This window comes from Pelodiscus sinensis, chromosome 1, assembly GCF_049634645.1.
Source record: "Pelodiscus sinensis isolate JC-2024 chromosome 1, ASM4963464v1, whole genome shotgun sequence".
NCBI classification, from domain to species: Eukaryota; Metazoa; Chordata; order Testudines; family Trionychidae; genus Pelodiscus; species Pelodiscus sinensis.
Genome location: NC_134711.1, coordinates 182927295 through 182952719, shown reverse-complemented (window position 1 = coordinate 182952719; position 25425 = coordinate 182927295). Strand labels below are relative to the sequence as shown.

Here is a 25425-nt window from a genome sequence, read left to right as displayed (position 1 = left end):
AGAACAAACCACAGCTCCGGGCTGCGGCGGGGTCACTGACACTGCACCGTGCACGGCCAGGCGCGGGCGCGCGCTGTGGGCAGTGGCCACGGGCGGGTTCCCCTTTGCAACGTGCACGCGCGCGCGCGCCCGGCCCCGGGAACCAGCCAGGAAGGAGGCGCAGCAGGGAGGGAAGGGGCGCGCGCTCTCCACTGGCACTAAACCCAGCTCCCCCGCCCAACCCCCAACGCTCCAAGCGAGTCTCGGGCAGCGCCGCGGCAGCCAATGGGAGTCAAGTGTCCACCATTCTCACAGCGCTTCCGTAGTGTCACACCCCCGCCCCCACCGCCCGCGCGCATCCCCTTCTCGGCCCTGGGAATCTAGGCCGCCGCGGCGGACACGTGATCGCCCCTTTCCTCCGTTTCCCCGCTCACACAAGATGGCGGCGGCTGAGCAGCCGCGAGCGGGCGCTCTGGTCCCGCTCTCTATGGTTTGCGCGAGGCCGGCTGGCCGGGCGCGGCACTCTATGGCGCGGCGCGCGGTCGCTTCCCCTGGCGGCCGCTGGAGGTGAGCGGGCGGGCCGGCAGGCGGCGCTGTGGCTCCCGGGTTATCATGCTGCGGGGCGGGGGAGCCGGGGCTGGGCCGCGGCGCGCTGCGGCGGTGCGAGGTTCGGGGCTGCGCGGTGCCGGGCCCGGCGGGATGTTCCGCAAGGCGCGGCGGGTGAACGTGCGGAAGCGGAACGAGTCGGAGGAGGAGGACGAGGAGCGGGACGAGGAGCCGCTGCTGGGGGCGGACGGGCCCGACGAGGCCGCCATGACCCCCGCGGCGCCGCTCCTGCCGCTCCCCACCGGCTGCGTCCCCCTCGCCGTCCCCGCCCTCGCGGGCTACGGGGCGGGGAGCGGCCTAGGCCTGGGTCTCGCTCCCGCCCTGGCCGCGCCGCCGCCGCTGCTGCTGCCGCCGCCGCCACCGCCGCCGCCACAGCAGGGAAACGGGCTGCCCGGGGCCGCGCGGGCCAAGGAGCGGAAGCGGCTGCGGGAGAACAAAGAGGCGCCGCGGGCCAGTCTGCTCAGCTTCCAGGACGAGGAGGAAGGTGAGCGGGGCCCCTGGCTGCACGCGGCCAGCCCCTGGGGGGCGGTGTCCCCCGCGCACCGGCACGGCAGCAGGCTGCCACCCTTCCCGGCCGCATGCCGGCCTGTGCCCCGGGCCTGGCCCTGCAGGCGAATCGGGTTGAGCTGGGCGGGGAGACGGCCTGTCGGGCTGCTAGGTCAACTCCCCCCGCCTCTCTTTACCGATACAGGCCCTGGTTTTCCCTTCCCCAGCGGGCCCTGGGGGTGCTGCGCTGAGGCTGGGCACGTGTGACAATGAACTTTACCTACTGCGGTTTATGTTGAGGCAAAATGTTGAACATTTTCGCCAATAAAGACCGGGTGTAAAGGAAAGCTAGCGCTTAAAGGGGGCTGTCATAGCGATTCACCGTATGTTGTTTAAGATATAAAATGAGTGATAAGGTGTCTTCAATTTTTGTTTTAACGTTTATATTAAAAGTGCGCTTCATGGTTTTCTCATTTGCCTTCTGATCTGGAGCCCGTAAGATGCAATGGCGGGCTTATTTTTATGTTTTACTCTGCAACCAAGAGTGCAAGGAATGTTTTCTTAATAAAAGATGAAATTATCATGTATTGATGTGATTTTAGGGGCTTGGACTTCAAGAAGAACACTTATTATCACAAGGCTTATGATAAAATTATAACTAGGGTTGTTAGCAAATAAACAATTAACTGATAAGCCTGGGCTTACTGGTTAATTCAGTTCACCCACATGCCTGTTGCATCTGTATCTGAGGCTGCAAGGAGGGGGGAGCGGGAGCCGGTGCCCATGAGGAGTTGGCTTTAAGTAGGCTCCCCACAAGCACCAGATCAGCCTACCTGCCCTCCTCTGCTGATAGAGACACAACAGTGCAGAGGGTAAGGGGGGCAAGCAGAAGTAAATAGGCATGGCAAGCCAGCTTTGAAGCTAGCTCCCATGGACGCCCCCTGCTTCCCCTTGCTGCCTCCTACAGTGACAGCGGGGGGGGGGGGGGGGAGCGGGGGTTTAGGATGGAGCTGGTGCTGAGGGGAGATGGCTTAAAAACTGGTTCCCTGCAGCACCAGCTCTGCACTTACCTCTGCTGCTGCTGCCGCCTCAAACCCCCCACAAGCAGGTGCTTGGACCTCCCACGGACAGGGGCTGCTGCCACCCATGCAGGTGCCTCTCTGGCTGCCAGTCCCGCATCCTGGGACCAGTGAATGGTTTAACCAATAATATTTTATGCTGTTACACAACTATTCAATTATACGATATCTAACATCTCTACTGAAAACATATGCTGCTGCAGTGCCTACTTATCAAAACTTTTATAGGTCTTGTATGTTACATTTTGGAATTTAGATGTGTGGGATTCTTTTGTTTGTAACTAATATGCGGTTGTGCTGTGCACCATGTGAAAAGGCTTGACAGATGGTAAATATTTTTGTGAATTGTAGCTGACCAGTTTGTTCTCAAGTCACTAAATGTTTTTTGATTTGTCTTAAAGAAACCGAAGAAGTTTTTAAAGTGAAAAAATCAAGTTACAGCAAAAAGATAGTAAAGCTACTGAAGAAAGAGTACAAAGAAGATCTTGAAAAATCAAAGGTTAAAACAGAAGTCAATTCTCCATCAGATGGTAATTGCAAAGCTATTAGTAACATTAACTGAGAGATTAAATACTGTTCATAAAAATGACTTGTATTAGAGATGCATTGTCAATTCTGTAGGGAGACTGAGCAGTTTAAAACCTTGAGTGCTTTATATATTCAGAACAGTCTGTATAAGCATCTTATTAACCTTCATGAACACCCTTTTGGCATAAGTGAAATGTATCCCCTTTTTATCAATGTGGAGAGGTGAGGACCCTTACAAGAAAGCTCCACAGTGAATCCTTATTAGAGCTAGGATTAAAACTCAGAAGTTTTTTTTAATTTCCAAGCCTATGCTCATGTCTTTAAATAATGCTGTACTTCTGCTTTCTGACAGCTAGAGCTTGGATCTAGCATTGCTCTGCTAGGATGTGTCCTCTCGACTTGAGTGCTGAGAGCATTAAAATGAAGGAAAAATTATTGCAGGATTGGCAGAGTGGAGTTCCGTATATTAAGAGCCTATATCAGAAGTGACCTACAACTGTGTGTTCTAGGGATGTGACCATATAATCATGTAAATGGTTAACCGATAAGCCTGGGCTTGTCGATTAATTTTCATGGTTATATGCAGACTCGTGCCCCATATCCAGCTGCCACTTCGCACTGCTGCCTCTGATACAGAGGCAGCAGCGTGTGGTGGCAGGCAGAAACCAGTACGCATGAGGACCTGGCTGTGGATGCATGCATGAGTTTTCAGTGGTTACATGTTGACACAATTACCCACATTTTAACATCCATAGTGTGTTCCAAAACAAGGATCTGAACAATGAGCATGGGGAGGTAAGGCACATTGAGATGTCCAATCCTTCCTCCAGCAGGTTAATCAGCTTTCTAATCTTTAGAGTGCACACTCCTTAGAAGCTTGAATAGAACCTAGGTTTATTGAGTTTCAGCATTCCTGTTGTCAGCTAATAACTGAGGCTTGCTGGTAAAGTGTATGCTTCATTTCCCTATAATAGCTGGCCCATATAGAGGATGGCAAGCTACTATGCTTATCAGTTACTGTTAGCTTAGATGAGAGAGATCTATGATGTGAAAGTTTGTGCTCTGTTTATGTATCATGTAAGACTTGGCATGGTTTAATATGGTAGAATTTCTATTTTTTCAAAAACCCTAGGAAGATACATGTTTATAAATATTCCCTTAATGAGATTTTTTTTTAAGTCAAGCACTCAAAAATGAGTCAATGCTAGAATGACAGTTGCGTGAGCAACCTTCATTTGGCCCCTGTGTGTGTAGTAATGATAGTTTTTAATTACGTGATCATCCCCTCTCTGTCTTCCCCTTGGAATCTCTGCCTTACTTAGTGCACACAACTTGCTTAGGGAGTCAATCATGTTTGTATAGCTAATAAGTCTGTTGTCTTTGGGACTCCTGCCTAATTAATGGCAGACAATGTAGCAGGGTATATTCTTTACAGGACCTTGGACAGGCCTCTATCCGCTCATCTTGAGGTGGATGTAGTGAATAAGGGGGGGAACTACAGGAAGAAAAAAGATTTTTTTTTTTCTTGATGGGTGCAGGTTAACCTCCCTGGACTCATTGGTTAACCTGCACAATTACACATTCCCCTCCCCCCTTCTCTACCTCTGTATCGGGCAGCGGGAGGAGGGAGAGGCGGGAGCCAGCTTTTAAGTTGGCTCCCCTTGCATACTGGCTTCTGTGGAGCTGCTGCCCCTACTGCCTCTGTGTTCCACCTCCCCCCCCCCCCACATGTAAATGTATAACTGCTAAAAAATTTAGTGGTTATGCGTTTACAAAAATAAACATTTATTAACATCCCTATTTTGTAGTGTACTCTGTTGAATGGAACTGTGAAGAACTGGATTTTATTCCAGCCTTTGCCACAGAGTAGCTATGTGGTGTTGAGGCAGGACAACTAAACCAAAGTTTTTCACGGATGGTCATTGTGTGTTCACTTTTTTTGGTGCCCATCTTGTGAAGTTGGGGTTGGATTTGCAGAAATACTGAGTGCACTCAACTGCAACTGAAGTCAATGCTCTGAAGAAATAAAGAGCTATGAAATGTTAAATTCTCTGAAATTCAGGCTATAGGCATCTCCCATTTGGGCACCCAAACGAGTATGTATTTCTGACAGTGCCTCTGTGCCTGTTGTGGAATAGAAGTAATATTACTCTACCTCACAGAAGTGTTGAGAAGATGAATGCATGTTTGTGATTTTACAATTAGGGTACGACGGAGCCATGTGGATTAGGGTTGTAGACAAAGGGAAATGAAACTGCGATTTAAATTAAAATGGCTGCGCCGATCGGCTGTTTGGCGGCACAGCGCTGTAGTCTGGACGCTCCACGGTTGACAAAGGCATTTGTCAACCTCCCTGTTATGCCTCGTGGGATGAGGTTTACTGGGGAGGTCGACAAATGCCTTTGATGTCGACCGCGGAGCGTCCATACTGTGCCGCCAAACAGCACTGTGCTGCCAAACAGCTGATCGGAACAACACAGCAGCCATTTTAATTTAAATGAAGCGACGATTATTTAAATTGCCGCTTCATTTCCCTTTGAGTAAACAAATCTACATGGCTCTGTCGACGGAGCCATGTAGTCTAGACATGCCCGTAGAGCCCTGCAAATCCACGGATATCCTCCTTCTATTCAGGGTTATCTACAGCCGTGTGATTGGTTTACCAGTTAAATGGAAAGTTACTTCACATGTACCTGGTATCTAAGGGGGCTGGAGCATTCCCTGCTTCTGCCTCCCCCTCTACTGGGAACACCACAGGGTCTGCTCCAGAGTCCAAAGCGGCCTCTGTCTGTAGCTGACCCTGTGGAGCTGGAGCAGCCCCCTGCCCATGGTAGGCAAGGAGCTGCTTCAGCCCCCACTGCTTAACTGGAACCAGTAAGCATCAGCCATTAAGAGTGATGCTCACCAGTTAACCATTTATATCCCTAGTAGGGATGTAAATGACTAGTTGACTACCTGATAGGAAAATGCTTATTGGGTAGTCAAGTAGAAACTCAACTAGTCGATTCCACCCCCCTTTCCTGCCTTGCTGCTTCTATCAGAGAGAGGCAGCAAGGGTGCGGAGCATGAACAAGTGCTAGAGGGAGCTGGCTTAAAAGCCAGTTCTTCCTTCCCCCCAACACCGTCTGCACAGGGAGCAGAGGGCAGTGGGAAAACGGCCCAAGTGGGGATTGAAACAGTCCCACTCCTGCCTGTTCCTGTCCGACTGCTGCTCCTCTCCCTTTGAAAAATACAAGAGCCACAGGCAGCTCTTGTATATTTCAAAGGAACAGGCACAGAGGGGAACCTTCGCCAGCGGGGACTGCTTTGGTCCCTGCTGGCACAGGTCCCCTTTGCCTCTCTCCCTTTGAAATGTACAGGAGCCCCCCTTGTCTCTTGTGCATTTCAAAGGGAGAGGCTCAGCAGGATAGTGAGTGCCCCCTTATCAATTGATTAGCTGATTAATTGAAACTTAACATCACGAATCCCTAGTTTTTTTTTATTGAAACTAAAACATAGGATGTAAGATCAATAGTTAAAAATTATTGTAATTGTCTGTACCTTGCTTTAGATTGCTGGCTTAAAGGTAAGGAATGCATATCTGGTGGTATTCTTTAAAAGTGTGCTTTAAATTTTTATCACAAAAGGAAACTGAAGTATATGCTTCTCTCTCAAAGTTGAACAGCCCATAGAAAAAACAGGACAGGTGAAGGATGCAAACCAAGAAGATGGGACTGCAAACAGTGAACAAGGTGAAGAAGAGATGGAAGTTGAAAGTGAAAAGGAAGAAGAAAAACCTAAAACTGGGGGAGCTTTTTCAAGTGCTCTGTCATCTCTGAATGTTCTCCGTCCAGGTTTGAACTTTATAGTAAATTTAATTTAATGGGTTTAGAAATGTTGTCTCTAACACTTGGAATGTCAACTGTATGCATTCTTCCCAAACTCAGTACTTTTCAGACCCTCAAATAGAAACTAGAAATGAAAACTGGAATGGAAGTGTCCACTTTCCAAAGTTCATCCATATACTTTTGGCCCAGTGGAAGAATATAATTGCACACTGTTTTTGAAGAACTGTGAATACTGAACTCATTCATTTAAGACCTAAAATAGTACTCTAATACTACAAAATTAAATAGCAAGTTTTATGTTGGATGTTGAGAACAAAGGATAACAAAATATTTTTAAAAAACAACAAATAGTTTGCTAGCACTTAAAAAACAACAAATAGTCTGTTTTGTTAGTCTTTAAAGTTTATCCTATATAGACTAACTCAGCTACCCTCTGAAGCTTTTGGGTATTTTTGTAAGTTAGGCATATATATATATGAATTCCTTCAAGATCCATGTTCAGGGGATAATATTTCAAAATAAATCAAAATGAAGCATAGTTTAAACTGTATACTGTAGACTTTAAAAAACTAAATAAACATCCCTTCTAGATAAAGCATTTGGTTTTTCTAAAACTCTGGAATATCGATCTCTATTTTTAATCCAGTAATTCTCTAAGTAACCTTAGGGTGCAGATTGGCATAATTTTTAATAGGCACCAGAAAATGTTCTTACTCTTTTGATCCCCTATTTGAGTGTCTTGAATACTATTAATATTTTTTATTCTATTTAATCAAATTTTCTTGAGACCCTAGGGACCAAAGAAATTAGTTTGAAATATTATTCTTCATGAATTTAATAACTATTAAACTTGCATTTAAGGAAACTTTTTGTCTGGGGAATAAGGTTGTTGCCTGCATGCTCATAAACCACAAACAACCTTGGATCCTGCAGGCATAGATATGAAGTAGAGGGAAAAAATCTTTGATACTTATACCTGTTAGAAAAAAATTTCTCCAGTCAACATACCAAATTAACTTGCTTTGTTTTTAGAAGAAAATAGCAAACTAATACAGTGGATACACTTAAGATAACTTCATATCTAAACACATTACTGGTTCTAGCATATTCTTATTTAAGTGAGAGGAATATCTTAATCTATAATATTGAGAACTGGAATTAATGTTTTAAATATGTTTACTGAAAATAGGTGGCTGAATTTTCCAAACAAAAATTTCCCTTCATAATATACAGGAAACTGTGACTGCTTATAACGAGTTTTCAGTCATGTCTGCCTTCTTGTTTCCCTTATTCACCCATCTTTCCTTACTATCTCTGGCCTACTGTGTCACGTTCTATGGTAATCTTTCTGAAGGGCCATGTCTTCACTTGCTGCCCCAGATATTGATCTTCTGGTGTTTGATTTAGCGGGTCTAGTTAAAACCTGCTAAATCAAACGCTGAGGGTGGCTCCAGTCCACACCAGTATCCTCGCCAGTCACGAGGAGTAAGGGAAGCTGATGGGAGCATTTGCTCCTATCTGCTTCCAATTGTGAAGATGGTGCCATGCTCATCTTAAGGTAAGCCAACTCTAGCTATGTATTTTACGTATCTGGAGTTGCATACGTTAACCCACCCTCCTGGATCTAATGAAGACCTGGTCTTAATCTTGAGCAAAATGAGAAGATCTGGGAGCAGTGGCAGGGCATGGAGAAATCTAGCCACTGAGCTCTAAACTCCATTAAGAAGCTACCCTTTCTCTGGGACCACCTCCGTAGAGGAAACTCTCACATGCACTCAATCTTCCCAGAGCTGAGGGTAGCACAGCAGGGAAACCGGTGTTATCACTGTTTGGGAATGTCTACACTACCCTCCTAGTTCGAATTAGGAGGGCAATGTAGGCATACCGCACTTGCAAATGAAGCCCGGGATTTGAATTTCCCGGGCTTCATTTGCATAAGCGGGGAGCCGCCATTTTTAAAATCCCGCTGGTTCGAACCAGCAGGGTTTTAAAAATGGCGGCTCCCCGCTTATGCAAATGAAGCCCGGGAAATTCAAATCCCGGGCTTCATTTGCAAGTGCGGTATGCCTACATTACCCCGCTAGTTCGAACTAGCGGGGTAGTGTAGACATAGCCAGGGTTCCTGGGGAGCAGTGTTCCCTCTAAGTTTTTTCCATCCATAAGTGGTGTGAGTTTTGTCTTGTGCACCAACAATGAGGTCATATACACTTGTTTGGGTGTGTGCCACTGTGGCACCCACTCATGGAAGAATTCCTCTGCCAAAGGAGCAGCTTTGTGCTTCCCCTTTCTTGCAGCTTCAGGCATGAGGGTGTGAAGCTGAGGGTAGGTGTGGCGTAGATATACATTTGGTGCTTTGGCAATGGGGAGGAAGCCCATAGCTTGACCTACTAAGGTGAGATTAGGCACTCAGTGTAGCAGATAAGTGTTTCCCCTTTGCGCTGGAAGTTTCATGCCACTTCACCCACATTAAATGAACAAGGCATCCCAAACCACCTGTGACACTTTTGAGGGACAGTGTCTCTGTTATAGACAGGGAAACTGAGGCATGTAGTCAGTAACTTCCTGTGTGACTTCAGGCAATATATCCGCATATGTAGGCACAGATTAAAGCAAACTGCAATAGTCCTACCTTCTCTCCTCCAGCTCGCTATACACAGTACCTCCTACACTTCAAGACTGCAATAAAAGACACAGTACATTTTTTAGCTCCAGACTTGCTTATGGCTTGGTTTCTTGGGCAGTGATCAATTCATTCAGAATATACACTACGGCAAGAGGTCTTAATATTCACAATCTCTTCTCAACTCTGATCACTTCATTTTTTTTGGTACCTTTCCCTTTTCTGTTTTAATAATGGGAATGAAGAATCTCTTCAACCCCAATCCCCTGGCAGCCGCAACCCGCCTGTGGCCCCAACCCCTGGCAGTAGCAACACAACCCCCTGACCACCTATGGCCATAACCCCTGGCGGCTGCAACCCTCCTGCCCGCCTGTGGCCCCAAAGCCCAGTGCTAGCTGCCTGCCCACCATGAGGTTCCTCCAGCCCCGGCTGGCTGGAGCAGAAGTCTGTCCTGCCAAGTAGTTCCTCTGGTCCCAGCCTGATGAAGTAGCAGCCTGCCTGCGTGCCATGCAGCTCCTTGGCCCTAGCCAGGTGCAGCCGCCTCCCTGCCACCAGAGCAATCACCAGCCTCCTTCCACGCTGCTGCACAGCTCTGGTTAGGAGGTGGGCAGAGTAGAAATTTTTTCTGTGTGCGCGCAAGCTCGCAGCTTAGAGGGAACTATGCTGGAGAGAGAGTATCCTGCTTCATACCAGTGAGGGAAACAAAACAGGACCTCCTGTTGAAGTGGGTTCAACCTCTGGGGTTCCAAACTTGTTTAGCACTACTGTAGTGAAAATAATAGGAATTCTAGGCTGATAAACCTTGGATTGCTGTTTTATTGGAAAATTAGTACAATTTTGTCTTCCCTAGTTATCAATAACTCATGAGCAAGGGAAAAGAGCTGCCATAAATAAGATTTTGTGTTAAGGATGTAAAATCCCTTTTAATTGGTTAGCCGGTTAAACATACTGTTTAGCCAGTTAACTGATTTAAGGATGGGGCTGGCTGGAGTGCTTCCCCCCCACACCTGCTGCTGGGCTAGAGCACCCTCCCTCTAATCCTCCCTTCCCCACAGGCAGGGGTTACACCAGCTAGGCTTTTATATTAATTTCTCAAAGAGTAGAAGGGGGGAGCTTTCTTAGGCCTCAGTGTAAAGGCTTAGAGTGCTTCTGGAGTCATATGTTTTTCTAACTGATAACAAATAGAGGTGATGTGTCTGCAGTACCCTTTTTATCAGTTGGTGTGGCAGTAGACAGGTAGCAAAATGTCTTACTCTGAGTTTGTGTGCAATGGTTGGCTGTTTAATCTTGTAAACATGTATTTCCAGGAGAAATCCCAGATGCTGCTTTTATTCATGCTGCTAGAAAAAAGCGTCAAATGGCCCGGGAACTTGGAGACTTCACGCCTATTGACAATGAGCCGGGTAAAGGCCGCCTGGTTCGAGAAGATGAAAATGATGCCAGTGATGATGAAGATGATGATGAGAAGAGAAGAATAGTATTCTCAGTGAAGGAAAAATCCCAAAGGCAAAAGATTGCAGAGGAAATAGGTGAAATGTTTTTTGAAAGGATGGTAGCATATGTAATAGATATAGAAACTTTTTTCATTGAAGGTTACTCACCCTGACCTTTACAAGCCTTAAACAAAATGTTCTGCGTGACTAATAGAGTTCTGGTTTACCATAATCCACATGCACTTCAGCATAGAATCATTTATTTTAACTCCGTGGCATAACACTGTAATGATGCATCTTAAGGAATTATGGTCAAGTAGAATCTAGCTGTTAAACACAGCTCAGTTTGCACACAAAAATGGCTCCTTTCTGCTTTAGAGCAAAATTTTAATAGCACAGTGCTTTTCTGCAGTTTCATACAAACTTTTATTAATGTTACTAAATTTTTGTGAACTTTTAGTATATTTTAATTGTCAAATGAATAAATGTAAATGTGTTTTATGCCTCATTTTATTTCCTAGCTAACACACAAAATGAGTTTACTGTGGATTTCCTAGTCATGAAAGATAAGCAAGGTTGTACTGCATAGGCATATAATAAGCATTAGAAGATGTTTTTACTGACTATTGGTTACATAATTTAACTGTAGGAATCTGGAATGAACTATCTGTGGTATAAATCCAGTATATGCATTTTTATCTTTTTTGTCTTCCTTGTGTGCTCAGGTATTGAGGGAAGTGATGACGAAGCTCTTGTAACTGGGGAACAGGATGAAGAACTCAGTCGATGGGAGCAGGAACAGATACGTAAAGGAATTAACATACCTCAGGCATGTATTCAAATAGTTCATAAAAGATGGTATATTCTTTTGAAAAAGGTATAAGATTTTTAACTTCAGTGCAAATATTGACTAAAACGTCCCCAAAATCAAACCGGTATTATAGTGGTTGGTGTAACTTGATCTGATGAGATTAATGGTGTAACTTTATCAGGTTGTTTTGCTCTTGCTTTCCATACATTATGGAAGGTGAATGAGCATTATGGTAGCATTGACCAACACTTAACTGCTAACAAGATCCAGTAAGTAATGAAGTTCTGAGGAGAGCTTTGTATTCTTTCTGTCCAGAAGTTAAGCAGGTATATGTGACCTGATACTGTTGCCATTAAAGTCAGTGTGAGTTTTGCCACTGAGTTCAATAGGAGCTATGTCAAGCATGTGACTAGATCAGATATTGATCAAAAAATTACAAATTCATGTCAGATTTACCAAACTCTTGGTGGGAAGAGGTGAGTAAAAATCACAATAAAAAAAGTATCAAAATTAAATGTTTTCAAACAAAACATTTTGATTTTTTTTCATTCAGATTTTCCTTTCATAATTTACTTTTATTTTTAAATTGTTTCATTTTGGGTTCAACAAAAACTTCATCTGACTGAAGTTTTCAGTTTGCTGACCATAGTAAAAGAAAATTTTATTTATACAGCTCTACCTGTGATTTCTTTGGGAGACTTAGTATCTTTTTAGGATTGTTTTGTTGTAGCTGCAATTAGTAGTTTTGCAACAATGGTGAGGTAGCTGGCCCAGAGTTGGAAGGGGACACTATTTGGCCTTGCAAGCTGTTTTCTAAAACGTATAAAATGGTTTATAATAGAGATGTTAAAATGCATTTATTTTTGTAAACGTGTAACCATTGCTGTCTCGCAGGAGCCAGCACGTGGGGAGCCAGTGCGCACCAGCTCCCACCTCCCCCTCACACCCATCCCAGCCTGCTGCCTCTGACAGAGGCAGCAGCATGGGTAGTGGGGTGGTGCATGTAACCATGAGGGTTAACCGATGAGCCCAGGCTCATGTACACGGGTACACACTAATATCCCTAATTTAAAGGAGCTTTCATGGCATGTTGTAAATATATATTAGCATAGATTAGTACAGCCTAGGACATTGCTCTTCAGTATTTTGGAAGTGGGGACAACTTTGGCAAACAAAAAAAATTCAGTGTGGGAGCCCCTTACTTGAAGTCCTGCCTTGCTCACTCCTTCCCCTCACTCACTCACTCTTCCTCCACCCTCACTCACTTTGACTAAACTGGGGGCAGGAGGTTGGGAGAGGATGTGGTCTTTGGGCTGGGGCCAACGGGTTTGCAGTGTGGCAGGGGGCTCTGGGCTGAGTCTTGGGCAGGGAGTTAAGGTGCAGGAGGGAGTGAGGGTTATAAGCTCTGGGAGAGAGGTTGGGTGCAGGAGAGGGCTCTGTACTGGGATTGAGGGTCGGGTTCAGTAGCAAGTATAGGATGCTGGCTCTGGGAGCAGGCTCAAAGCTGGGGCAGTGGCTTGGGTTACAGGAGTGAGTATGAGGGGCTGGCTCTGGGAGAGGGCTGGGATTAGGGGTAGAGGAGGGGGTATGAAGTGCTGGCTCCAGGAGGGAATATGGGGTGAAGAAGAGCGTAGCACTTACTTTGGATGGCCCTGGCCCCACACAGTGCCTGGAGGTGGCATGTGTATTGGTGAACTGTCTTTTTCTGCAGGCATCTCCCCCGCAACTCCCACTGGCCACAGTTCTCTGTCCCCCCTGGGGATCGCAGGAGCAGGCAGGGAGCCTGCCTTAGCAGCAGCCCCACTGTGCCACCATAGATTGTCATTGACAGGAAATCGCACTTTGGGTCCATGGAAGCTGCCTCTGGCTTGGGGGCCTTGCAGTGAAGAACGCTGGCCTAGGATATTTAGTAATTTGGTGTTGCAGGCTTGCTGAAACTAGAACTCATGCCAAATAGTATGCCATGAGTATTACTTCAAAGAATAACCATGCTAAGAAATTCTCTATGGAAGAGATTCCTTTTAATTACTGTACACTATAATTCTCTGAACGCATCTTGGCTCTTTTCCCATCTTTCAAATGATTCATTTGAAATACAGGCAGTCCCCAGGTTACATGGATCTGACTTACATCAGATCCCTACTTACAAACGGGGTGAGGCAACCCCGCACTAGCTGCTTCCCCCCAGCAGACCAGGGAGACGTGAAGCTAGCGCGCCCCTCCCCCCCAGCAGACCAGGGAGACGCGGAGCGGCTTTTCTCAGCAGACACCTCAGCTTGAGAATAAAGGACTGAGGGAAGTGAGGTGTGGGAGAATAAAACTCAGCTCTGGAGAAATGTTTGGCTAGAGTTTCCCCTACAATATGTACCAGTTCCGACTTACATACAAATTCAACTTAAGAACAAACCTACAGTCTCTATCTTGTACGTAACCCGGGGACTGCCTGTATTGTGGTTATAAGAATTTTTACCTCTGCATATAAAATGTCAAAACTAAATTATAAAAAGCAGTGTTTTTAAAAGGAGTGTCATTATCATTTTGAGTATTACATGTCTTATTTCTGTAGGTTCAAGCAAGTCAGCCTACTGAAGTGAATAATCTGTACTACCAGAACTCTTACCAGACAATGCCTTATGGTTCATCGTATGGCATTCCTTACACTTATGCTGCCTATGGATCATCAGAGACCAAGTCTCAAAAAACAGATAATACAGTTCCTTTCAAAACTCCAAGTAATGAGATGACTCCTGTTACTATTGATTTGGTAAAGAAACAGCTTAAAGACAGGTAGGGCAGACAATCTTTTTTAGACTTAAAGACTTGTCCTCTAGCTTTCTCTTCCTTCAGGCATCCTTTAATCTCAAGCAAATGCAGAATTTCATCGCTGGAAAACCACTGACTTGGCACATCATTTAAAAAAAACACAAAGAAGATGACATTGAAAATGTATTCAAAAGTCTGGATTTCTTCTGTGGAAGCGAAGCTTTTAAAATTTGGCAGTTTGATTTTGTTGAAGAGAGATCTGAGTTGCAGCTTCTGGACACTGAAAAAAAAATCTTGTAGTCAAGAATTGAAAGGACAGTGAGATGTTTAGCTTACCAAGTAACATTTTCATAAAGTGTGTAAATCACATTTTTTTTCTTGAATACATAAATATCTTACATTTAGGCTAAAATCTGTTTAGTTTTTTAGGGCTTAAACATTTCAGTCTGTTAGGTATCAAAAACAGTGAGAAATACTTGGAAAATTAACAGCCCACACTTTTTTAGTGTCATCAAAACTGGTTTGTATGCCCCTTGTCTTAAAAACTTTCCATTAGCTGAAATAAGTCTAATCAGTGCAGTATAATAAAGGCCACATTATAGACTATATTTCTTGCTAGATATAGCATAATGCCTTTGGTTTTAATTTTTTAAGACTGTCTTAAAAGGTTCTAAGCACCTTCAACTCCTGTTGGGATTAACAGGAGTTGACTGTACTTAGCACCTTGCAGTCTAGCCCATCATAACTTAACTATGCTCCTTGCTGATACAACCTGGAGAAGGCATTGATAAACTACAGGTAGTGAATGTATCTTGAAAATATTTTTCTTATACAGATTTGGTACTTCCACACACTCACTTTGAAACAGTTTAATATCTCAACAGTTCGCATTATATAGACTTTTCAATGTAAATTTGTTATCTATCCGTTGTTCCTCAGGTTGGATTCAATGCAAGAACTGCACAAAGCCAATCAGCAGCAACATGAGAAACATCAACAAAACCAAGAGGACTCTACCAAGGCAATTGAACGATTAGAAGGGTCTTCTGGGGGTATTGGTGAACGGTATAAATTTTTGCAAGAAATGCGAGGGTATGTCCAAGACTTGCTTGAGTGTTTCAGTGAAAAGGTAAGAATGCAAAAACATTAATTTCTTTTCAATAAAACAGAAGTAGGGAAGCTTAGTACATGCCAAACTCTTGCCTCTTTGTGCTTACCAAAAAAACCCAATCCCATACACAACAGAAGATTTGGTTTTTTAGAAGGGATGAAAAAATCACTTTATCATACTAAGCTTAATAAAGAGAAGTCTCACTCTTACAGAATAATAGATTTCTGTATTTCCAGTTGGAATGTAAGTGTGTTTACTTGACTGAAATGTACGTGTGTGTTTTTTTTTAAGAATGTTCACAGAATTGGGTTTTTTATGTTTACTTGAACATTTTCATACACACAGATTGGATGCCATGTTAATGGATAAAACTAGTATCCACTATCAGTGAATTATTAGGTTACTTTGAGGTAAAGGTTTAGATGCAACATTGATGTTTTCTGAAAACATTTAATGAATGACACTCTATTTCTGCTTCCCCCCTCCTCCCCTGTACATTTTCTGCTAGACACTTCAAAATATTTGGCAGTGTTCAGATATATACTTGGTTGGAAAAAGATTTAAAATCTATATAGCTTGCTGAAGTTTTCAGAAGTTTTTTTGTGGGCTACTCTTTTATATACTTCTAACTTGGAAGAATTTTATTTTCTATTTAAGATAATGGAAATATCCTTTATACTTTCTTAAACATTAGTATTAATCCTTTTTACTGCAGTTAAAATCAGTAAAAAGATTAGATGCTAACAATCTTATGGTCTGTGTACATTACACAAGTGAATTGTGATATGGAGGAGAGAGCATAGATAGATGCAGGTTTTATCAATCTTCTTAAAAGTTATTTCTATTTCATATGCAATAGGAAGCTATTTATTACATAAACTACGTCAGCTAACAGAACTGACTATTTAGGAGTGGGAAAGTGGCAGCTCTTACTTTTTTGGCTGTATGGTTTCCTTCACACCTACCAAACATTCAGGTTGATAAAGCAGTTGATTCTTAGTGTAGTGAGGTTAGATGCTTTCTGTTGCCAATGGAACTGTTGAAAGAACCTCCATTTGCACAGTGAATCTTCACAACTACATATCAAGCTGTATGCCTCTGAGCATTCTTTGTGTAAGCACTTGAAACACATTACTCTTCTTCCCCCCCGCCCCCCAAAGGAATAATGCCAGTTGAGACTTTATCTGATCTTTTCAATGTTAACACTTAAACCAGTGATCAACTAGTTAAAACAAACTAAAGATTAAGTAACTATCTTGGTTCTCAAAACTGAGATGTGTGGAATAGGGGGTATGAATATGTACATGATTACACTCAGCCTTTCCCTCCCCACGCAGCTGCTTCTGTTTCAAGAGGCAGCAGCAGGGATGGGGGAGGCTGGAACCAGTATGAGCGGGGAGCAGGCTTTTAAGCTGGATCTGGGAGCCATTTCTCCCTGCACGCTGCTCCCCGCATCACTTTTAAGCCACCTCCCCGCTTGTTCCTCCCTCCCCTTGGCTCTGCAGTGTGGTTGGGGGCCCGCAGCTCATAGGGAGCCGCCTTCCCTTGCATGAAAACATTTAACCACTGAAATTTTCAACCATTACACATTTACCTAAATATATGCATTTTAACATCCCTAGTGTGGAAGATGCACTGGATTTTTCTTTTGATTCACCTGTCATACTCAATGGTGCTTTATTCATAAGCAACATTTTTGAACCTGTAACATTAAGTGACTCTAGGTAATGAAGTTGACAACTTATTATTGCCTCATTTGTTGTGTGTCTAAAGTACAATCGAAATAAAATATAGACTTGGCTTTTTTTCTTAGACCTTGTCTATGTTCAGAATTGTACTAGATTAAATGTGTGACTCTTTGCAAGACTGACTTTTAAATAACTGCAAATCATAGTGTAGACATTTAATTTGTTTTATGCCAGGTTTATTTATTTTTTTCCTGGTTTGCAGATGAAATCAGTCTTAAATCACACTGTCGTGTTAGTGTTGTTCTGACTATGTACAGGACCTTAGCCTGGCTACACTAAAAACTGACTTTTGAACAAGTAATGGACCAAAACCCTTCTGATTTTTTTTTTTTTTTTTTTAACTGAATTGTAACATTGATTTAGGGCTCTGTTGCTGCTGATTGTTTTGGGAAAAACTGATTGATTTTCTACTATAGATGGAGGTACCTGAGACTTGAATTTGTTAAATCTGCCTTCCTTTAGTATGTCGTTGTCTGTTCTCATCTCTCTCTGGATGTTCAATAGATGACTTGTTAAGGGAGAAAAAAGGCGACTTTGCTTCAGTTAGAGTCCACAGAGATGCACCTATACAAAATGAGCTGTAAAATTGGGGCCTAATACAGACAATTTGACTGTAATATTTAAATACAGATGAAACCTTAAGTATTCACAAGGTTCTATGTATTCCCTAATTATGTGGCCACAGAATTTGTGCTGGTATTCACTGCCTATTTTTTAGACATCTGTAATGGGTTACAGGTCTTTGTAGTAACACATCAACAGCTAGACCTATGGGGCAGCATAAAATAACATAAGAGCAACTACACTGCAGAATTTTCATACTGGGTTGTTAAAACTTCTTTCATTTTATTTAAATGGAATTGCAGCAGTAGAATTTCCAGTCTGAATTTGGAGATGCAGAATTTAGTTTCACGTTGCTCTGGGCTTCAGGTGTCTCGTGTTTGCTTGATTTCTCTTAACCCCCCCCCCCTCCAATTTATAATAATAAAGTTCATTTACCACCCTACTGTAGAAACATTACAGAATATAATACCGACATATCTTCTAGAACACTGAAACTAGAAAGGATTGTGGTTATTAAGTTTCCCATTAATGCTGATACTATAGGAAAACCTCACACGATGGAGTCATGACAACACATTTTTCCTCAGCAGGAGATTGAGCAAAGAGATGTTAGAAGATCTTGTGGGTATTATAGATTTATTCCTGGAATAACGAGAACATTTTAGTTATAAAAATTGATTTTTGTCTCCTTACTGTCTCTCTACCTCTTTAATTCCCTCCTCCCCCACAGACATACTTCCAAGTTATTTACTTTTTTACTTGGCATATTTAAAAGTATTAAAGGCTTTTAGATATGACAGAATTGTATTTCACAGAACACTGAAGTGCAGTCTAGACTGCCACATAGGCTTTCGGGTAAAGTAGAGTCACAGAACTGGAAGGAATCTCGAGGTCATCAGGTATAGTCCTCTACTCTCATCACAGGTCCAAGTATTACCTAGACCAGTAGTAAGGAACCTTTTTTGAGTTGGTGCTGCTAACAAATGAGAAGCAACCAAACCCTCACTAACGTGGCCCTTGGGAGAAGAGGGGAGCCCTGAGCCTCAGGGGCTAGATATAGGCAAGCTGGGGGCTGCATCTAGCCTCTGAGCCTAAGGTTCCCTATCCCTAACCTAGACCCATCCATGACAGGTGTTTGTCTAACCTGCTCTTAAATCTCCAATGATGGAGATTCCACATCCTCCCTAGGCAATTTATTCCAGTGCTTAACCACCCTGAAGGACAGAAACCTAAACCTCCTTGCTGCAATTTAAGTCTATTGCTGCTTATTCTATCCTATCAGAAGTTAAGGAGACTATTTATGTATTTCTTCCTCCTCGTAACACCCTTTTAGGTACTTGAAAGCTGCTATCATGTCTTGTCTTTTCCAGACTAAAGAGACCCAATTCTTTCAGTCTTCCCTTATGTTTTCTAAATCTTTATAATAATTTTTGTTGCTCTTCTCTAGAGTTTTTTGTTTGTCAACATCTTTCCTGAAATGTGTCATGACACAGTACTCCAATTGAAGTCAGTGCAGAATAGAGTGGAAGAATTATATCTCATGTCTTGTTTACAACACTCCTGCTAATACATCCCAGAATGTTTGCTTTTTTTGCAACAGTTAAATTAACTCATATTTGGATTGTGATCCAACATGACCCCCCATACCTCTTTTTGCAGTATTCCTTCCAAGACCGTCACTTTCCATTTTCTCCCTAAGTGCAATACTGTGCTTTTGTTCTTATTGAGCTTCATCCTATTTACCTCAAACCATTTCTTCAGTTTGTCCAGTTCAACTCCAATTATGACCCTATCCTTCAAAGCACTTGCAACCCATCCTAGCTTGGTATCATTTGCAAACTTTATAAGCATACTTTGTGCCATTGATGAAGATATTGAACAGAACCAGTCCCAAAACTAATCCCTGCAGAATCCCACTTATGTCCTTTCAGTATGACTGTGAACCATTGACTCTTAGAACGGTTATCCAGCCAGTTATGCGCCCACATTATAGTAGTCCCATCTATGTTGTATATCCTTAGCTTATTGATAAGGTCATGCAAGACTGTATCAAATGCTTTACTAAAGTCTGTGTATATCACGACTACCGCTTCCCCCTTATCCGTAAGGATTGTTATCCTATCAAAAATGCTATCAGGTTAGTTTGACATGATTTTGTTCTAGACAAATCCATGCTTGCTGTTATCTATCACCTTATCTTCCAGATGTTTGCAGATGGATTCCTTAGTTATTTGTTTCATTATCTTCCCTGGCACAGAAGTTAAGCTGACTGGTCTATAGTTTCCTGGGTTGTCCTTATTTACTTTTTTATAGATGGGTGCTTAATTTTCCCATTTCCAGTGTTCTGGAATCTTTTCTGCCTTCCATGACTTTTTTTTAAAGATACCTCTTTAATCAACTCCTTGAGTATTCTAGGATACATTTCATTAGGCTTTGGTAACTTGAAGTCATCTAATTTTTTAAAGTAATTTTTAACTCGTTCTTTTCCTAGTTTAACTTCTGAACCTACTAGATTTTCACTAGCATTCACTATGTTAGGTGTCCAATTGCCACCAACCTTATTGAAAACCTGCACAAAAGTTAAACACCTCTGCCACTTCCACATTTTCTGTTACTGTTTTTCCCTCTTCTTTGAGCAATGGACCTAGCCTGTCCTTGGTCTTCCTCTTGCATCTCATATATTTGTAGAATGTTTTCTTATCCTTCATGTCTCTAGCTAGATTGAGTTAATTTTGTGCCTACACCTCTCTAATTTTGCCCCTAAGTATTTGTTTTATTCATATTCATCCTTTGTATTTTGACATATTTCCCCTTTTTTATAGGACTTTTTTTTTTAAGATCATGTAGGATCTCCTGGTTAAACCAGGGTGATCTCTTGCCATAATTCCTATCTTTTCTACACAGTGAAATGGTGTGGTCTTGTGTTCTTAATAAAGTCCTGTTGCTAACTATCTTCAATTGTTTTTCTTCTTAGCTTTGCTACTCATGAGACCTTACCTACCAGCCCCATTAAAGTCTGCCTTCTTGATATCTATTGATCTAACCCTTTTACCATTCCTTAGAATCATGTACTCTATCATTTCATGATTACATATGATCACTTTCACACAAGCTGCCTTCCACTTTCAAATTCTCAACCAATTCCTCCCTATTTGTTAAAATCAAATCTAGAACTGCCTCCCATCAGTAGCTTTCTCCACTTTCTGAAATAAAAAAAGGTCTCATACATTTCAATAAGTTGTTGGATAATCTGTGCCCTGCTGTGTTATTTTCCCAACAGTTGTCTGGATTGTTGATGCTCGCCATCTCCACTAAGTCCTATGGTTTGGATGATTTTATCTGCTTAAAAAAAGTCTCATCCATCTTATCTTTCTTGTTAGGTGATCTGTAATATACTGTTACTAGGATAGCAACCTTACTTTTTACCCCTTTTAACCTTACACAGACTCTCAACAAATCTGTCTCCTATGTCCATCTCAACTTCAGCCCAAGTATGTACACTTTGAAAAAAGTTTGGACACCCCTGCCTTATATATTAAAAGAGGGCCAGATTTTATGAAGTGAACATGCGTGAGGGCCAACCGTTTTGCCTGACATTCTTTGAACCATTAAAATTAAACGCAAATTAACTATTTTATGCAAAGTTTATTGCAAACGGCATACTTTTCATTTTGTCACATGGATGACAAATCTAAACAGGTGTTAAATCACTCTGCCTTTCATATCTGAAGGCCAGATGAAAAAAAATCCAGGAAGCTGAAATATATGTCAGGAACATTGTAAAGTACATTACATATTATTGGTAATAAAGGTTGTCTGTCAACTTTTAAGTTCAAAAAATACGAACAGGAACATAACACCAAGTATACATGTTGTGTCCAAATATATTTATAACTGATTTAGACCAACTGACATTAACTGAGATTTTACAATGTATTCATCTCAATACATATGGATTCGTTGGGGGCCATAAAAGATAGATATTGCCAAATTACCTGTGGGACCGTATTAAACCGGAACACGGGCCGCAATTGGCCCGCGGGCCGGACTTTGACATGCCTGATATAAGGGAACACCTATCCCCTTTTTCCCTGCCTATACTTCCTGAGCAAGCTATGCCCTATCTAATCATGTCTATTCTACCACATCTCTGTGATACTATGTCGTAGTTGTGTTATTTACTAGCATTTCAAGTTCTTCCTGATTATACCTTTTGCATTTGTATCTAGACAACTAAGATGCTGATTTGATTTTTGCCCCCCAGTTTTGCCTTGTCTCCTCTTTCCCCTGCTAGTATAGCCCATGCTCCCCCCAGTTTTTGACCAGTCTCCCAGGTCTCCACGTTTTCTACTTACTTGTGGGCTTTAGTCACCTGCTCCTGTTGAACCTAGTTTAAAGCCTTCCACTAGGTTAGCCAGTCTGTCCAAATACTCTTTTCCTCGATAGGTGGACTCCATCTCTGCTTAGCAGTCCTTCCTGGAACAGCGTCCCACAGTTAATGAAGCCAAATCCCTTCTGGTGACACCATCTTTGCAGTCAGACATTCACCTTCAGGAGGCATCTGTCTCAGTCTGGGCGCCTTTCCTTTGACTATACCCGCCTTATAGTAGCTTGTGTTTCCCTACCTTGTTTATGAGAAGGTCATGGAGGAACATACCAAAAGCTTTACTAAGTTCAAGATATACCATGTATACAGTTTCTGTTCTATCCACATGGCTTTGTTAACCTGTCAAAAAAAAGTATGAAGCTGGATTGACATGAATTTATTGACACATCCATGTTGACTGTTACTTTATCACCTTATCTTATCTCTCATTATTTGCTCCATTATCTTTCCAGTATTGAAATTGAACTGATTGGTCCGTAATTCCCAGGTTTTCCTTATTTCCCTTTTATAGTTTAGTGTACTGTATATGCCCTGTTCCAGTTTTAGAATCATGGACTCGTAGAGCTGGAAGAGACCTCAGGAGGTCATCAAGTGCAGCCCCCTGCCCAAGGCAGGACCAATCCCAACTAAATCAACCCAGCCAGGGTGTTGTCAAGCTGAGACTTAAGTACCTCTAGGGATGGAGATTGCACCACCTCCCTAGTAACTAAACATTTTGGTTGCCCTCTGCTGGACCCTCTCCAATGCGTCCACATCCTTTCTATATTGGGGGGGGCCCAGAACTTGACACAGTATTCCAGATGTGGCCTCATCAGAGCTGAATAAAGGGGAATAATCACTTCTCTGGATCTGCTGGCAATGCTCCTCCTAATGCACCCTAATATACCATTAGCCTTCTTGGCTATAAGGGCACACTGTTGACTCATATCAGCTTCTCATCCACTGTAATCCCCAGGTCCTTTTCAGCCGAACTGCTACTTAGCCATTCAGTCCCCAGTCTGTAACTATGCTTGAGATTCTTCTGTCCCACATACAGGACTCTGCACTTGTCCTTGTTGAACCTCCTCAGATTTCTTTTGGCCCAATCCTCTAATCTGTCCAGGTCACTCTGGACCCTATCCCTGCCCTCCAGCATATCTACCTCTCCCCCTAGCTCAGTGCCATCTGCAGACTTGCTGAGGGTGTAATCTATCTCCTCATCCAGTTCATTAATAAAGATGTTGAACAAAACCGGTCCAAGAACCGATCTGTGGGGCACTCCACTAGAAACTGACCGCCAACCTGATGTCGAGCTGTTGATCACTACCCATTGGTAGTGATCAACGTCTTGACAATCTAGCCAGCTTTCTATCCATCTTGCAGTCCATTTATCCAGTCCATACTTCCTTAACTTGCTGGCAAGAATATTGTGGGAGACGCTATCAAAAGCTTTGCGAAAGTCAAGGTATATCACATCTGCTGACTTTCCCATATTCACAGAGCCAGTTACCTCATTATAGAAGCTAATCAGATTGGTCAGGCACGACTTGCCCTTTGTGAATCTGTTGACTATTCCTGATCACTTCCCCTCTTCCAAGTGCTACAAAATGGATTGCTTGAGGATCCCCTCCATGATTTTCCGGGGACTGAGGTAAGGCTGACTGTTGTTTCCTGGATTGTCCTTCTTCCCTTTTTTAAAGATGGGCACTACATTTACCTTTTTCCAGTCATCCGGTATCTCTCCCGATCCCCATGAGTTTTCAAAGATAATAGTCAAAGGCTCCGCAATTACATTTGCCAACTCCCTCAGTACCCTTGGATGCATTAAATCCGGGCCCATGGATTTGTGAATGTTTAGCTTTTCTAAATAGTTCCTAACTTGTTTTTTCCCCACCAAGGGCTGTCCACCTCCTTCCCATACTGCGTTGCCTAGTGCATTTTCTGCATTTCTCTGGTCTTCAGTAACTTTTAAGAGATAATTGCTAATGGTTCAGGTATTTCCTTAGCTGCTTGATCATTCTAGGGTGTGTATTTCATTAGGCCCTAATACCTTGAGGACATCTAGCTTGTCTAATTTTTAACTTATTATTTCCCTGTTTCTCTCTGCTCCTACTTCATTTTCACTGACATTCACTATGTAGACAAGCACCTAGATGGTGTTTGGCCCTGCTATGAGTGCAGAGGATGGATTTAATTTTCTAGGTCCTTTCCATTCCTATAAGTCTTAGACATCCAATTGCTATTGACCTTTTCAGTGAAAACTTGAAACAAAAAAAATCATTTAGCACTTCTGCCATTTCCACATTCTCTGTTGTTTCCCCCAGTGACTAATGGGCCTACCATGTCTTTGGGTCTTTATATTTGTAGATTTTTTTTTTATTGCCATTTATGTCTATAGCTAGTTTTAATCTCATGTCTATGCCTGGGCCTGTCTGATTTTGCCCCTACATATTTATTTATATAAATCCTTTGTAATTTGACCTAGTTAATGCTTTTTGCAGGATTTTTTTGAGTTTCAGATCTTGGTTAAGTCAGTGTTAAGGGCTAAATCGTGCGTTGTCTTCCATGGATAATTCCGTTGATTTTTGCCGAAACTACTTTGACTAGTGCTCACACATCCGAAAGTGTGCAGTGTGCAGAATCATATCTTAATGCTATTTTGGTTTTAAATGCAGTGGGTATTTTAGGCAGAATGTAACAGTTCTTCGTCCTGGCTAAACATCAGTTCAGGTTAAACTCCTGTTGCATTATGTGCAGCACAGTGCTATAGGATATCGAACGATCAGTTTATCAGAATCCTGACTTTAAATCTTATCCAAGTGATGGCAGTTCCCACAATAGAGTGCCCCAGACTGACTGGGTGACTGTGTTGTCAGTGGGATTTTAATTTACTAAATTGGATTTATGAGTACCACGTGCTGATTTGGTGCAATCACTTCTTGCAGGAGCTAGGTGATCCCTTATTCTAAGGTTATTGCCTTCATGGTGCTTTGATTCTGAGATGTTAGTCATAAAGTAAGGAATGGTTTTCAGCCATGCTACCTCAACTTACGCAACACTGTTTTTGGCTCTTAAAAGATAAAGATATTGGCCATCATATTTTGCTCTTATTGTATTGATGTGTGAGGGTGAGACTGGTCTTCAGTTGTAGAGCTAATTAAATTGTTTTTGTAATCCTAATAATCGTAGTATAGAGAGATCACCAGAGCACACTTTGGAAATAATTGTAGATAAAAACCTGATGCAAATAGAATGAGATATTGTTCATAAACCCTCTGCATATTGTCTTGTTTCCAGTATTTTTTGAGAAAAGATTGTAACAACCAAATATTAATGGATTAAAGGATTAAATATATATGAATTTTAAAATGCCTATAACAGTGTAGTAGATAATGTGAGCTATCAAGCTCACTCACCAGCTACAAAATTGTGAACTCCTAAATTTGAAGAAGGAATCTATTTTGAATGTGTTCAAACACTTGTGCATAAGTTCACTTTTTTTTT

At 42.5% G+C, this 25425-nt stretch overlaps 1 protein-coding gene across 1 annotated transcript in view; it reads left to right on the top strand.

The window, feature by feature from the left end:
• The first annotated feature begins 531 nt into the window (after nt 1-531).
• PAXBP1 (PAX3 and PAX7 binding protein 1) overlaps nt 532-25425 on the top strand; it is a 43724-nt gene continuing 18830 nt past the window's right edge. The window contains exons 1-7 of the mRNA XM_075910888.1: nt 532-1069; nt 2552-2680; nt 6335-6511; nt 10433-10654; nt 11284-11387; nt 13936-14156; nt 15072-15261. Coding sequence (XP_075767003.1) covers nt 592-1069; nt 2552-2680; nt 6335-6511; nt 10433-10654; nt 11284-11387; nt 13936-14156; nt 15072-15261 — 1521 coding nt within the window. The 5' untranslated portion in view covers nt 532-591. The remainder of the gene's footprint in view (nt 1070-2551; nt 2681-6334; nt 6512-10432; nt 10655-11283; nt 11388-13935; nt 14157-15071; nt 15262-25425) is intronic.